Source organism: Dermochelys coriacea, chromosome 5, assembly GCF_009764565.3.
Source record: "Dermochelys coriacea isolate rDerCor1 chromosome 5, rDerCor1.pri.v4, whole genome shotgun sequence".
In the NCBI taxonomy this organism is placed as follows: domain Eukaryota; kingdom Metazoa; phylum Chordata; order Testudines; family Dermochelyidae; genus Dermochelys; species Dermochelys coriacea.
Window position 1 is genome coordinate 16,149,453 of NC_050072.1, and position 15,914 is coordinate 16,165,366.

The following is a 15,914-nucleotide window of genomic DNA, read 5'->3' on the forward strand; positions in this document are numbered from 1 at the left end:
TCCTTCTGAGGCCTCATTTACTAGTTCAAGAAACATTGCATTGCTGGAGCGAGTGGAGTTTTTGATGCAGATGTGTGATGCATACTGATCAAGTGGTCTTGAGAACTGGTGCAAACTCCTGGACTCCACAAACCACAGGAGAATATTCATAAAGTTACGGGCTAGACTGTATTTTGCGGGGTAGCAGTAGAAGGGCACAAGCAGCTAGATTTTCAAAGGTATTTAGGTAGCTGGTGTGATTTTGAAAAGTACCTAAAAAGCAAGTTAGGCACCTAACTTCCCTTGATCTCAATGTGAGTTAGTTACGTAACCTGCTTACGTGCTTTTGAAAATCCTACTAAATGCCTAAATACCTTTGAAACTCTGACCCGAGGCGCCTCCCCCACACTCCCGTGCCCTGGCACAGTCCTAGTCTTTTTGATCTCAGCATGCGAGCAAAATATCATTAGGAGTTTGTTTTTAAATCATCATTAATGTTTATGACAAAAGGCAGTTGGATAGGTCTGTGCCATGGCAGGTAAATTTTCATTGCTATTTTGTACGGTTGCACTAAATACCTTCTGGAACTCCCATAATCACAGCAAATTAAATACCTATTAAGATAGATACTAGGCACCTGGGCCCTGATTCTGTAATCAGATCCATGTGGACAGAGCCTTGTGCCTGCATGGAGCCCATCTGAAGTCAAGAGGGATATATGCACATGCTCACAGGTCTGTCTGCATGAACCTAATAGCCTCAGATATTACTATGGTGAGCAGTTTGGAAATGTCTGTGATACTGCAGTACAGATAGGCACTGCAATGAGCATTTAAATCAGTAATACAAAGCGAACAATCTGTTGCAGTTATCAGGCAATTGGAATTCACTTTAAATTCTGCTCCTTCCTTCCTGCTTTTATTCCTGGACTTTTGTGGTTTCTGATGCATCCCCTGTTTTATTTCACAGAGCATTCCTGGTCTCATACAATTCCCTCCTTATTTCTGATGGAATATTTAGTCTAGTACCTTCCCCACTGTACATAATTAACAAGTTGCCTGTATAGAAGCAGGTGCCTTCCCATCACGGTCTCAGCCAATGTCCTACCTGAGCTGCATACCAGTGCTCCACGAACAGACATCTTTTCTCAGCAGGAGGTTGTTCAGCGTTACTGCATTGATCATGTAGAAGAGCTGCTTGAAGACTTGCTGAATAATCTCCGGGTCCAGGCCCTGGTCACACAGGATGCTATGAAACGTATTCATTTGGCGAATGACTGCGTCTAAGCTGTAAGAGTTGTCACCATCTACCATGCTGGATGATCGGTTCCTGTAGCCCATTGGCTTCACGCCTGACAGACCCTGGATGCTCTCACTTTCCAACATTGCAGACACTGGGGGGGGAGAAATTTCAGAAAGGAATGGGGGACAAGGCCTACATTTCCCTTTAAATCACCAGGAGTGATTTGTTAGCTTACCTGTAGTCTGTGGTTTATATTATGTAATTGCTAATGTGCTACATTCTACAAAACAAGAAAATATTATGTCCTAACGGTAGAAGGAAATGACTGGGATCCAGGAATTGTTAGTTTCTAATCCCAGCTTTGCCATAGATTCTTTCTGTGGCTTGGGGAGAGTCACTAACCTTTCTGGCATCTGTAAATGGGGATAACTTTAATTTACTGTATTTACCTTGGTAGTGTACTTCAGTTGGGAAGATTAATTAGTTAATAGCTATGAAGTAATTTGAAGGTGAAAAGTCCTATGTATTAATGCTAAGGAGAAGAACTCACTTAACATACTGTGAAAGTTACAAATACCTCTGCACAAAGCTATCATAAACTCTCCTTATAGTCCCAACCTGTAGCCTTAATCAAGTCTACATTTAAAGTGATTAAGTGGTTGAGAAAGAAGATTAAAAGAAATAAATCTGTATCCATTGGCTAAGTAACGATTAATGGAGGGATATGACAAGTCTCTCCAAGGAGCAAAAGGCTGCACATGTGGAGATGGTACAGCACGGTACAAGCATGTATAGGTACGAGGGGTGTGGTAACAGTTTTAAAAGAATGTAGTGTAAACTAACAGTCTCCGAACGGAAGTGGTGGAAACCTTATAGCTAGAGAATATATATTGTTGAAGGGAGCAGTCCTTCGCTGGCAGGAAGATGGACAAAGTGATAAAGGTATTTTCTCTCTCATTATTCTGATGCACCCTTGTAATGCAGGATAGTGGTTTTGTTTGTTTTTGCAGACTTCCCTTCTCTCATGACTGAGATTTTTGATTGTACAGTTGCATGCAAACTTCATATCCATGTCAGTGCTTGGAATGGAGGACTGGGATTAGAAACAACGTTATAGCTCCACTTCTTGGCACTACCAGCTCCCCAAAAGGAGGAGGAAGATAGACTATTCCATCACTGGGAAAAATCCCATCGACTTTCCTGTCACTTCAAGCACTGTCTCATTCATGAACTTTATAAATAAAGCCACCAACCATAGTGGCCTTCTCCAGAACACTAGGGATGTATTTCTTAAAAAGTTATCTGTTTTATGCCACCACCTGCTTTTGTTTGGATGGGGAGAAGTGTTGCTAACACAGAGCAAAGGTCTCATATACACCTTCACATAATATAAATACCCCAAACGTACCTATCATTGGTTGCAACATGCCTTCCGCTATCTTAAAGAGCTGCTGATAGATCTGAATGGAGAGGTCACTTAAAACCTGCCGGTACTCCGTGAGGTCAAAGTTCTTAAGACAGTGTTCATTCTGCTTAGCGGTATTTTGTGTCATAAAACCCTAAAAACAAAATAAAAAAAAAAAAGAGAGAGACCAAACCCCCCTGTTCTGTTATTCTGCTTAACAACCGTCCATTGACATCACTGCATAAAGGCCTTTAAAAGTAAATGAAAGTGTAATGTTTCTAGAATGCTACCTACTATAGATTTTAGTCTTAACAGTTGAGGAAAAGATCAAGACTCATAAATCACCTACAATTATTCAACAGCTTATTCATAAGTTATTAGAATTTTTTAAAATGAAATATCATTAAGTAATCTGCTTCATTTTAATTTCAGCAAGGGGAAAGGAATTTCAATTAATTAAAAGATAAAGCATGTTTCCCATTCAATTGATTGTTTCAGTTTCCTATTAAACACTAGGCTACCCATTTGTTATATCATGAGCGCATACTCATTCAGAGCCACCAGGAGCCACATATTTTAATCTTAAGGTTAAAACTTCTTTGTAAGAATGGAAATATTTGCATGATAATAAAATATTTTGACCTCTTGATTAATTTATGAGTTATACACTAAAAAACCTGATTTTTTGCAGGTGTCTCAAATTTTTCAGCTCTGTTTTTAACAAACAGCATGAGAATTTCCCTTACCAATTGCATTCTTTCCCTGCATTTCCAGCTAAGGCTCTGATCCTATAATTGGATTCTGTAGCATGGAGCCCTGCACTACTGCAGCATCAGTGGGGCATCTGCAGAGGTCCAAGAAATCATCCTAGCAAATATAATGGCAGCATGGCTGAAGTTTGAAATTAGCATGGTTTCTCTCCTTTTAATGCTCGTTTGTTACAGTCATCTTGCCAAGCTAGTGTTACAGTTTTGGGAACAGGTTTCAGAGTAGCAGCCGTGTTAGTCTGTATTCGCAAAAAGAAAAGGAGTACTTGTGGCACCTTAGAGACTAACTAATTTATTTGAGCATAAGCTTTCGTGAGCTACAGCTCACTTCATTGGATGCATTTGGTGGAAAATACAGAGGGGAGATTTATATACACACACAGAGAACATGAAATAATGGGTTTTATCATACACACTGTAAGGAGAGCGATCACTTAAGATGAGCCATCACCAGCAGCAGGGGGGGGGGGGAAGGAGGAAAACCTTTCATGGTGACAAGCAAGGTAGGCTATTTCCAGCAGTTAACAAGAACATCTGAGGAACAGTGGGGGTGGGGGGTGGGGGGAGAAATAACATGGGGAAATAGTTTTACTTTGTGTAATGACTCATCCATTCCAAGTCTCTATTCAAGCCTAAGTTAATTGTATCCAGTTTGCAAATTAATTCCAATTCACCAGTCTCTCGTTGGAGTCTGTTTTTGAAGTTTTTTTTGTTGAAGGATAGCCACCCTCAGGTCTGTAATCGAGTGACCGGAGAGACTGAAGTGTTCGGCAACTGGTTTTTGAATGTTATAATTCTTGACGTCTGATTTGTGTCCATTTATTCTTTTACGTAGAGACTGTCCAGTTTGGCCAATGTACATGGCAGAGGGGCATTGCTGGCACATGATGGCATATATCACATTGGTAGATGCGCAGGTGAACGAGCCTCTGATAGTGTGGCTGATGTGATTAGGCCCTATGATGGTGTCCCCTGAATAGATATGCGGACAGAGTTGGCAACGGGCTTTGTTGCAAGGATAGGTTCCTGGGTTAGTGGTTCTGTTGTGTGGTGTGTGGTTGCTGGTGAGTATTTGCTTCAGATTGGGGGGCTGTCTGTAAGCAAGGACTGGCCTGTCTCCCAAGATCTGTGAGAGTGATGGGTCGTCCTTCAGGATAGGTTGTAGATCCTTGATGATGCGTTGGAGAGGTTTTAGTTGGGGGCTGAAGGTGATGGCTAGTGGCGTTCTGTTCTTTTCTTTGTTGGGCCTGTCCTGTAGTAGGTGACTTCTGGGTACTCGATTAAGACCTGAGGGTGGCTATCCTTCAACAAATAAACTTCAAAAACAGACTCCAATGAGAGACTGCTGAATTGGAATTAATTTTCAAACTGGATACAATTAACTTAGGCTTGAATAGAGACTGGGAATGGATGAGTCATTACACAAAGTAAAACTATTTCCCCATGGTATTTCTCCCCCCACCCCACCCCCCACTGTTCCTCAGATGTTCTTGTTAACTGCTGGAAATAGCCTACCTGCTTGTCACCATGAAAGGTTTTCCTCCTTTCCCCCCCTGCTGCTGGTAATAGCTCATCTTAAGTGATCGCTCTCCTTACAGTATGTATGATAAAACCCATTGTTTCATGTTCTCTGTGTGTATATATAAATCTCCCCTCTGTATTTTCCACCAAATGCATCCGATGAAGTGAGCTGTAGCTCAGGAAAGCTTATGCTCAAATAAATTTGTTAGTTTTGGGAACAGGGATTCTTGTTAAATGCAGTACTGTTACAGAGACAGCAGAGGGCATATAGAAGAACAAACCACTGTTACTGACCAAGCCTTACTCATACAATTCCTTTCATACTGTATACAAATGATTGGCTATACAGTGTCCCCCCACATTAGAATCTACAGAATCCTGACAGATAATTTGATTCCAAGGAAATGTTGGGCCTATACCAATATTCTTGCCTGTATCTTTTGAAGCGTGATGGCTGGCTAGGTTTAACACAAATCGAGAGTGAATTAGAAGGAAACTACACAAGCATCTCTATATTCCAAATTTTGGTACCATAGTATATGGCTGTACATATAGTAGTGTAAACAGCCCAGTGGACAGGTACCATATAAAGATTTTTTATACTACTAGAACTGCAATAATCTGATTTGGCCACAGATTATCAAAACTGATAGACACTAAACAGGTGTGAAAACTGTGAAACTGTATCAAGAAGACTGGTATAAGAGATTACCTCCTCCCTGAAGGAACTTTACGTTCTGATTCTTACTTTTTGATCTCGTGCACCTCAGAAGTTCAGAACTAATTGAGCACAATTTAAGAAAAAGCAATAACTTTTAGAAAAAAAGATTTAAACCCATTTTTTCTGTTTCAAAATCATAATGAAGGGCCCAATCCTGCAAACTGACTGCATTGAAATCAAAGGGAGGGCTCTCAGTATTGGACCCAAGAGAAGACTTTTGCAATCAAAGAACGGGAGCAGCATCCTAATTGTGGGTTTGACCTTTGAACATTGCTAGAACTAGAGGGGAAAGTTTTATACTAAGTTTTAAGCTAAGGGTCTGATATTCCAGCCACATTTTACACCAGTATTCCTCTATGAACTTCACAGGAACCACTCCTGAGTGACACCAGAGTCAGTGAGCAGAGACTTGGACCCTTGTAAGAGTCTCTCATAGCTTTTTACCATTTCAGCATGATTATTCGCAAAAAAGAAAAAGGAGTACTTGTGGCACCTTAGAGACTAACAAATTTATTTGAGCATAAGCTTTCTGATGAAGTGAGCTGTAGCTCACAAAAGCTTATGCTCAAATAAATTTGTTAGTCTCTAAGGTGCCACAAGTACTCCTTTTTCTTTTTGCAAATATAGACTAACACGCTGCTACTCTGAAACCTAGCATGATTATTGATAGTTCAACATCCTAATTTGACCCCAGGTATGGGAGTGCCTGGAGATGAGCACTTAAGTGGAATGAACAAGAGATTTCAAAACTGGGTGAATGTTTTTCTGAAGCTCTGTTCTTTACATAAATGTCTCACCGTATCCCCGCTGTACTGCTTTAGACAATGTAAGAGGCGACAGGTATTAGCCAACCAAAATGACGTCATCTGAAAGTCATCATTGTGTTTCTGTGAAGAGCAAAATTAAACACGTGAGATTCCTCTTTAGCATATGAAGCTGGTCTATTTGGACAAGATGGTTGTCCGAAAAGCAGAACACCACATACAATGAACGGCATGCTATTTTCATTCCTGCATGAGATCTCTGTTCCCTTCTGTTACCATGGCTGCTACTAAATTCAGCTCTTAATTACAACAGTGCAACTCCAGAGTAATTCCCTTTGAATCACTGAAGTTGCTCTGAATTTGCAACAGTGCAGCGCAAAGCAGAACGTGGCCCATATAGTCATATTAGCTAATCAAAACGCATGCTTCGAGGCATAAACAAATCACCTGGATTAGGAAGGATTCTTCACCAACACGTATGACACTGTTCATTTGTTTAGATGCATCATATTAGTTTGCTTTGCCATTCTCTGAAGCATGAGATATAGGCCACTGACAGAAACAGGACACTGGATTTGATGGTCTACTAACTATTGGAGACATCAAGAGATGGGGCACTGTGCATAAGTTTAACCAATATCACTACGGTATTATATCTGACATGCCCTAGGGCCTTACTATGAGTGCGAGCCTTCTGTTTAACAAAGAGCTTTCTTAACTTACAAAGGAAGCTGAGAGGCACCACTGTGTGGCCTAGTGGACTGAACACGTGCACAGTCACCAGTAATTTTGAATTCCAATCCTACTTTGACAATGACTCACGCATTGGCATCAGGCAAGTCACAACCTCCCTGTGCCTCCGTTTTCCCATGTATAAAATGAATATAAAATCACCTCCCTTACGAGGCAGGTGAAATAGCAATTAATGTTAGTACAGCAATTTGGAAATGAAGAGCACAACAGAAGTACTGAGTATAATTAATAATTCTATTTTTGTAGTTTTTTACTGTACTGCGGCTACACCCTGGAAGATTCTTTGGCTAAGAACTAAATGTTAATTAGGATGAGATGGCCCTGCTTGTGCTGGATCTTTAATGATTCATCCCACTGCAGAAATTTCATTCTTTGTCTTTGCTTGAAACGAAGCAGCGCCTAGCTGAAAGAGATTGGGATAAACGGTTATAAATCAGAGTCTATTTTGGTCTGGAGTGTGACCTATATGTGAAAGCTATATGTGACCAGCACATTAGGTTATAACACAGGTACATAAAAGAGCCAGCCTCTCCTGTTCTCAATTCAGGTAATTTAAGAAGCAAAAGCCAGAAGGGAAGTAAAACAATGAGTTAGCGGGTCAGGAAGCCAAAAAGAAGATTAGTAGCAGAATTAGTTGTGTTCTATGGATAGTTCACTCACTGAGCATCTCTCCTATCTGTAGGAAAGTAATCTGCAACTAACTCTTTGATGATTTTTAAAACCCACATGTACTGGGACAATTTTATTATCTATATTTAGTTGATTTTTAAAGAAAATCCCAGAGTAAAACAAACAGCAAAAATCAATGATAATATCATGTCAATATTATACTCGGGGCACGAGTTTGTTGAATATTTGCATGATTGCCATCTGAATCTGAAAAAGAGACACATCTTTAGGTACCTACTTCAACCTCAGAACTAGAGTGTTACATCACCTGCAGCCTCAGAGCTCATTTTACTACAAAGACATCATACCTTTAATACTTTCTTAATGCCGTTAATGGTGGACGTGAGTAAGGAGTGCACTTTCTGGTCGTCATTGATGTAATCTGCATGCCTGATGCACATGTAGAGGATGTAAGCAGGAAGACATGGAACTGTGGCAGAAACTGTCTGTGGTTTGAGATCTAGAAGTGGAACAAAAAAAAGGGAGTCTTTTACAACCTAACTTTTGTTAGCTGAGCAGGAGAATCAGAAACAGTAGACATGTATGCAAACCACCATCCCACACATCTGGGAAAGATCAGTTCTGAACGTTGCAACTTAAGCTCATCTCTAGAAATTCCTGAACTTCTTGGAAATGCTTCATACAAGCTGCCCTGGCTATCGTGTAGAGAAACAACTGCAGAAATACCATCTATGAAATCTACTCTTCATCAACATGCTGAATCAACATAGCACGTGGTGGAATTTACTAAATATTTAATGTGAAAGCAGGGATTGCCCAAAGAGGAGGAACTTTAAAAGTAACTGCTGTGATCTGGTATCAATCTTTGTTTATTTTTTGTAGAGTTTCATTATGCTCGGGTGTGATAACAGAAATCATAAACACTAAAGCATAGTGAGACAAGTGTGACAAAAACCTGAGTATTGGATGGTGGTGCATGTGCCAGCAGTGGCTCCAACCAAAGCCTTCAGCATAAGTAGCGCTCAAGAAGGTGCATATTGCAGAGACCTCAGAGTGGATAACATGACAAAATGTTTCTGTTCCACAGGCCTACAAGAAGCTGAAGGTCTGTATTGTAATATCCCTTTTCCATGTGTCAGCCCATCATGATGTAACAATTATTGCCCACTTTAGGAATTACAGCTTCATTTTAGCATTTTCAATGCATTGTCATCCTTGAGTAAGAATTATATCTAACAACAACAAAAGAATGAGACAAATTGGATGTGAATTTATCACTGACGAAACTCCATTGGAGTCAATGAGTTTCCTATCAAGGCATGAATTCTGTCCATATCATTTTACAACGCTAAGTAAACAGCACTGAATTTAAAGCACACTCCTAAGTGGGAAGAGAAAACACGAGGACGGCTGCTTATATGAGACAGTTGGATAAATGAGGTTCTTGATCTGATCAAAGCACTCACTACTTTTGTTTTTCACTCTCTCTTTCTGGGCTCAATGTTGCAAGCACCTCGTGCAGGGGACTCTGGACATTCACAGTTATAAGCAAACACATATTGTGCTGGGCTTCACCTGGAAATAGTTCAAAATTTCTGGGCCAGGGGAATCTCAAGTCATGTGTCCCAGATGCTGGTTACTATTTGTTGGAAGACTATCAGAAGTGTGGCTAATTACTAGTCCCTTGGGGGTTTGCTAGGCAGTTTGAAGGGATTATCCCCAACACTGAAATCAACCTGATTTAAAAACAAAAACAAGAACACCCTCCAAAACCCGTTTTTATAAAATTCTTGAAACAGTTTGAGAGATTTCCCCTGGCACTGCCCGTGCAGCCCGTTCTCAAATATAATGGAACTCTTCATAAGTGAGGAGCAGCATTTATGTGCTGTCAAACCCATTTCTAATATGCTACTATTTACATGGTATCAAAAGTGTGCTAGATGCATGAAGATATGGGGCACAGCACTGAAGAGGTTCAAACGGGGGCTACCAACTCCAGGACACCAGATTTACTTCACGGATTTGGAGGAAAAAAATCCTCTCTCTGGAACAATCACTTTTCCTTGAGTCTTTATTATCCTCCAATTTCTGGATTCATAAAATGAAAGTCACAGGTGCCCTTTACAAATTATATTGAGAAACTTCAAATTTATAAATTCAAAGTGGGAGGAACCTCCATCCTTATCCTTAGCTATACCCCTCCCTCCATCTGCTTACAAGGAACCATGCACATAGAAGATACCAACATAAAACAGTTTTATGTTGGTAAGCTATTAATATAGAATATAAACCCAAGCGAGGACTCAAGGTTGGTTTATTCACTGCTTAACCTGTCCTATATCTGTGCACATCAGAAATAACTGAGCTTATTTACCCTAACAAAATACTAAATGAATGAAACATTCCAGCACTTGCTTTCCAGGAATGATTGGAGAATCAGGAATAGGACCCCATTGCTATTAACCTGAAAACAGATTTTTAAGTCTAAAAAAAGTTATCAGTAAAACACACGTTCCATCCTTTTCTTTGCAATTATGGACTTCAGACAATTTAATCTAAGGGAAAAAATCAAAGCTAGCTAAGAATTTATGCCCTATTCAATACTTAAACACAAGCTTAGCTTTAAACACGAGTTTAAATCCACTCTTATTCTGCAAAGCACTTAAGCACATTTTTAAATAGTTTGCTGAATCAAGGTCTTAGTTAGGTAGCTGAGTACCCACATGCCTTTAATATGCTCAATTTAGAGAGGTTTCACAAATATCGAACTATGTTAAACCTTGAAATAAAGCAAAGAAACTCATTTGAATGGTTAAATACACACACACACACCCTGGAGTGATACCAAAATAAATGGGGTTAATATTTCATATTGTAATGGTTTAGAAGGAAACGGAAGAGGGAAATGGAAGGAGAGGCAAATAAGGTCCTAACCTGTAATGAGGTTTCGGATGAGAAGTGGCTCATCTTCCTTGTAATATTCCAACATTCCCTGGAAATCTTTTTCCTTCCGTTGGACAGTGACCTGCCTAGTAAGCTCGTGACGCCTCCTCTCTGTCTGTGCTGTAGCTTGGGTTGCTGTGACGAGAAAGACAACTTTGAAGATGGCTGAATGAATCACTGAGCGCAGTACTTCAATGATAACTATGCATTACAGGTCTGATCCAAAGTCTGTTTAAGTCCTTTGTGTCTTTCCTTTAACTTTAATGGGCTTTGGATCACCCCTGTGTGAATGTGTGATATGAGTTTGTTATATTAGCGGCTTTAGATAGACAGATAAAGGACCAGAAACACAACTTGAACTCCTCATTCGGGCCGAACTCTCACTGACAAAGTAAAGGATGCAAGATAAGGCCTAAAAAACTACAAACATTAGTTCCTTTAATAAATGTAAGATTCACTGGACAAATATTCAGAGGATGGTGACCTTACTGGAATCTTATGAACGTATTAGTAACACTAACAAAAGCCAGGCTTTGGGAAAATATGCATAAGCAACATATCTTGTGGCAGAATGCACAGCAAAATTAAAAACTATCGTTTTACGCTCTCAAGTATTGTACCTACATACAATTTTAATCAAATGGAAAATTATGAAGGCCTAATGCAAGTAATGGTAAATGTCAGTTGGATGCATTACAGTAAATTACAGTGACAAAAGCAATCTGCACAATCTGTGCTACTGTGAAATTCCCTGTTTATTCAGCTTAATTTCACTTCATGTCTAGTTTTCTGAAATCAGTTCATAAAATCAGAGCACCGTAGTTTATCACCATATCCAGTGAGGAAGATAAATAGTTTCTATGCCATATAGATATCTTGTCCCCATATTATTTTCTCATCAAGGATGGAGCATTTTTCAACAACCTTTCTAAATATCTTTAATATCCCTTTATCAGTCACAGAACAGAATTACTTAAGAGTAGGTGGCGTTTCCTTCTAAAACACTATGTGGGCCACAATATACACTGCATTAAAAGATCGGGGTCACTTAGAGTCATTAAAAGGACTGTTTCAAAACCCACAGCATGTACCAAATGTCTTTCTAGTAAGAGCTGAACATCCATTCTCGCCTCAATTCTGTGGGTGATTTATCAATTTTAAGATGATCCACATCAAAAATTAAGGGAGGTGGCAAGATCCAGGATCTTTGGAAGAGATTTACCATACAGGAACTGACAACATCCACTGAAGATAACTGAAAGATCTCAACAGAATTTGGGAAATAACTTCCCAGTTATCTCCACCCTTTGGTTTAGGACCATACATTGAGGATGGATGAGGTGACTGAAGTTTTTTTTTATCATCACGGTAACTGAGACTAAGGTTCAAGAGTGCCCTAAGCATGGCTTGGGTTGGGGTGGGGTAGGTTAAAAACTTGGGACCCAATTCTGTTTTTTTACACCAGTTCAGATCTCACTCCATTGAACTCAATGAGTTCACCCATATGGTAAGGTGGAGTGACACAGAATTTGGCCATTGGAGCTGAAGCAGAAGTTCTTGTGCACATCCATCTGGAGAGCAAAGCATACATTTCACCTGTGTCCAGTTGTTCCACTATCGAAAACTGCTGGGCTCCTCCCCTTCCCAAACAGAGTATCGCACCAAAATAGAATATAGAAGAATTACAATTGGAGAGGTCACAGAGACTCACTGGGTAACAGAGAGCTTTGTGGCAGCTGCAGAATAGAGCCTCTGTTTGTTATGCCTATTATAGGCACGCCAAGAGAAGTTTGACTCCTTCTCCCTCTTGCTCTGAAGCCATGCCTCCTCCATGAAGAATGAAGCTTTGAGAAAGAAAACCTATACGATGAACAGCATTGAACTCCTAAATTACTTGGAGAAGAGACTGGTGACCAGTTTGTAGGATGACAAAGAAAAAAAGATGAGGAGTATCTGACAAAAGTGTTCTCTTTTAATTACCCTTAGTAAAGAGAGACATAATTCTGAATTAGATCAAAGAAGAAAGAGCCTAAAAAAAGTCTAGGAAGATGGCTCTAGGCAAATACTTTGACTGTCATAGCACTGCCTCCAAATCCCAAATGTTGCTATGGAATATGTAGGCTGGTATCTGGTCCCGAATGCCTGCATGCCTTTTGGGGCTGGGCCTGCATGAATAAGAAAGAATGTCATGGAAACACATCACTGAACAGGCAGTGTAATAGTAATGAAGAAAGTGCCATAAGAATACTGAACAAAGGTCCCAAAGAAGGGGCTGGGGGATGAATAGGAAGCAAACTCATTGTTAGACATCTGAAATATGGAAGATGAACTACAGAAGAGGACGGTGTTAACTATTTACTAGTTATGCTTCAATACTGTAGAAAACCTAAATACCGATAAGAGGATAATCCAAGGAAACCCATTCTGAAAGGTGAAAGAAGGATGGCCAAGGAAACCTAAGATACATGTAATGGCTTGTCTAGATGAACAGCTAGTATGTGGAGTGTAAATCAACTGTGCACTAGCAAGCTGTGCTAGCCATCACCTTCAGCCACCAACTAAAACCTCTACAATGCATCATCAAGGATCTACAACCTATCCTGAAGGACGACCCATCACTCTCACAGATCTTGGGAGACAGGCCAGTCCTTGCTTATAGACAGCCCCCCAACCTGAAGCAAATGCTCACCAGCAACCACACACCACACAACAGAACCACTAACCCAGGAACCTATCCTTGCAACAAAGCCCGTTGCCAACTCTGTCCACATATCTATTCAGGGGACACCATCATAGGGCCTAATGACATCAGCCACACTATCAGAGGCTCATTCACCTGCACATCTACCAATGTGATATATGCCATCATGTGCCAGCAATGTCCCTCTGCCATGTACATTGGTCAAACTGGACAGTCTCTACATAAAAGAATAAATGGACACAAATCAGACATCAAGAATTATAACATTCAAAAACCAGTTGGAGAACACTTCAATCTCTTTGGTCACTCAATTACAGACCTAAAAGTGGCAATTCTTCAACCAAAAAAACTTCAAAAACAGACTCCAACGAGAGACTGCTGAATTGAAATTAATTTGAAAACTGGATACAATTAACGTAGGCTTGAATAAAGACTGGGAGTGGATGGGTCATTACACAAAGTAAAACTATTTCCCATGTTTATTCTCCCCCTCCCCCGCACTGTTCATCAGACGTTCTTGTCAACTGCTGGAAATGGCCCACCTTGATTGTCAATACAAAAGGTCCCCCCCGGTGCTCTCCTGCTGGTAATAGCTCATCTTATCTGATCACTGTCCTTACAGTGTGTATGGTAACACCCACTGTTTCATGTTCTCTGTGTATATAAATCTCCCCACTGTATTTTCCACTGAATGCATCCGATGAAGTGAGCTGTAGCTCACAAAAGCTTATTCTCAAATAAATTTCCTAGTGTTCTTTGACATACTCCACTTGAAACTGGAGTATGTCACAGCACACTAGGGAACTTCTAGTGGGCAGTAGCAAGGTCCACATGGACAGTTAATGTACAGCACACTGTAGATTTACACCACAGTTTGCTGCACATTCACTGTTAGTCTAGACAAGCCCTTAGAGTGCAATAGAGAAAGAATGAGGATTAAATGGATAGACCACTCTAGAGGATTCTTGAGGCCTAAAGAAATAATAAAAAAACTCCAGATGCATGTTTTAAAAGTCTGGTATAACAGCAGCAATGTGATGGGTTGTGATCTTTAAACTCCTTGTTCCATATTCTCTGAGGCTGCAAGTTCAATGGATCATGAATCCTCAGGAGACAAAAAAAGAATAAGGGCATCAGGATGAAGGGATTCAACCTGCTAGATGCATTTAGAAGCTTGTGGAGGCCAGAAGAGCTCTTCTCTCTCTCTCAGATGAGACAAGGGGTCTAACTATTATACAATCAATAGGCCTAAATTGACATTTCTTCAGACACGAGCATTCAGGGCATTACTGTGACCTTGCATACACTGGAGAAGAGAAAGGACCCACATCAAGGCCAGGCCCTAAGATTTCCTTATTTCCAACGAAGTCACTTGTTTTAGCTGGCTCTGTTGAAGTCAATAGAGTTACACCAGGGATGACTCTGTCCCCAAGACAATTTAGAAGAGGAGATATACTGAATGCTCAAGTGACAAATGTTCAGAACTTGGAATCTGAGATATGTTCCCAAACGCTTAGGTGCAAGACAAGTGCTCACTTAAAATGGGTACTGGTGAAAATAAGCTTTGATTGCCTCAAGCAGCTACCAATTTTGCATGTGCATGTTTTACATTCAAGCACAGCTAAGGTGCCAAGTTCTGATTATATGACCGTGAAGGTAACACCTCCAAGAAAACAGACCACAAACACACTGAATGCAGGAACGTCAAGGTCAAGATACCATTAGGAAAAGTGAAGTGAGAGTCGTGCACATTGTTTCTATAGGAAAGAACTGACCGGCATGTATTGGAAGTGGGAAAAAAAGCTTCTGAGAATGACACGTGCAGTGATCCTTAGGGTGTCCATGGGACACCTATATGTTTCTCTGTGGTGTTGGAGTGGAGACATAAAGCCAGAGATCAAAAGCCAAAGACCGAGACTGAGCCTAGAGTAACAGAATTCCATTTCCCAGAGAAGGTAACAAAACCAGAATTACCTTCAAAATCCTGGACCTTCTTCATGTAAATCTTTAGTTGTTTCTTCAGCTTCTTCTCATTCTTTTCTAGTTTCTCTAGTAACTCTTTGAGATCCTGAAAATTAGGAAAAAAGGATATTTAAAAAATTGCCCCACTGGCTGATCAGGACCCAGCCCTCTTGGATACAAAGACACTGAGAAGTACATATATGCTGTATTGAAGCAAGTTAAAAGGTGTGTGCAAATGCAACACTCTGCAAAGCTTCCTGGAGGATAGTGGTTTACTTCTCTCCATTGATAGATATTTGTACTATGATCTGGATCCCTGAAAATGTGCAGCACTTCAGCATCAATTTCTGCAGCACAGATAAGAAAACATCAGCCTTTCAGACTTGTCATGTCCACTGCCATCTGCTGAATTCCTGTGGCCAGGAATCACCCAGTCACCAGGGAGCTTGGACGGACAGGATCAGAATGGCACCTGTACACCACTCCCTGGAGAAAGCTTTTTTATTTGGAAGTACTGAAAGGTTTA

At 40.4% G+C, this 15,914-nt stretch overlaps 1 protein-coding gene across 4 annotated transcripts in view; it reads right to left on the reverse strand.

Moving 5' to 3' along the window:
• The window catches only part of MYO5B (myosin VB), a 386,415-nt gene that overhangs the window by 8,895 nt on the left and 361,606 nt on the right, over positions 1-15,914 (reverse strand). For all 4 annotated transcript variants that reach the window (XM_043514976.1, XM_043514975.1, XM_038401609.2 and 1 more), the window contains 6 exons: positions 15,401-15,494; positions 10,717-10,860; positions 8,130-8,281; positions 6,433-6,522; positions 2,630-2,780; positions 1,087-1,372 (listed from right to left, as the gene is read on the reverse strand). In XM_043514976.1, coding sequence (XP_043370911.1) covers positions 1,087-1,372; positions 2,630-2,780; positions 6,433-6,522; positions 8,130-8,281; positions 10,717-10,860; positions 15,401-15,494 — 917 coding nt within the window. The remainder of the gene's footprint in view (positions 1-1,086; positions 1,373-2,629; positions 2,781-6,432; positions 6,523-8,129; positions 8,282-10,716; positions 10,861-15,400; positions 15,495-15,914) is intronic.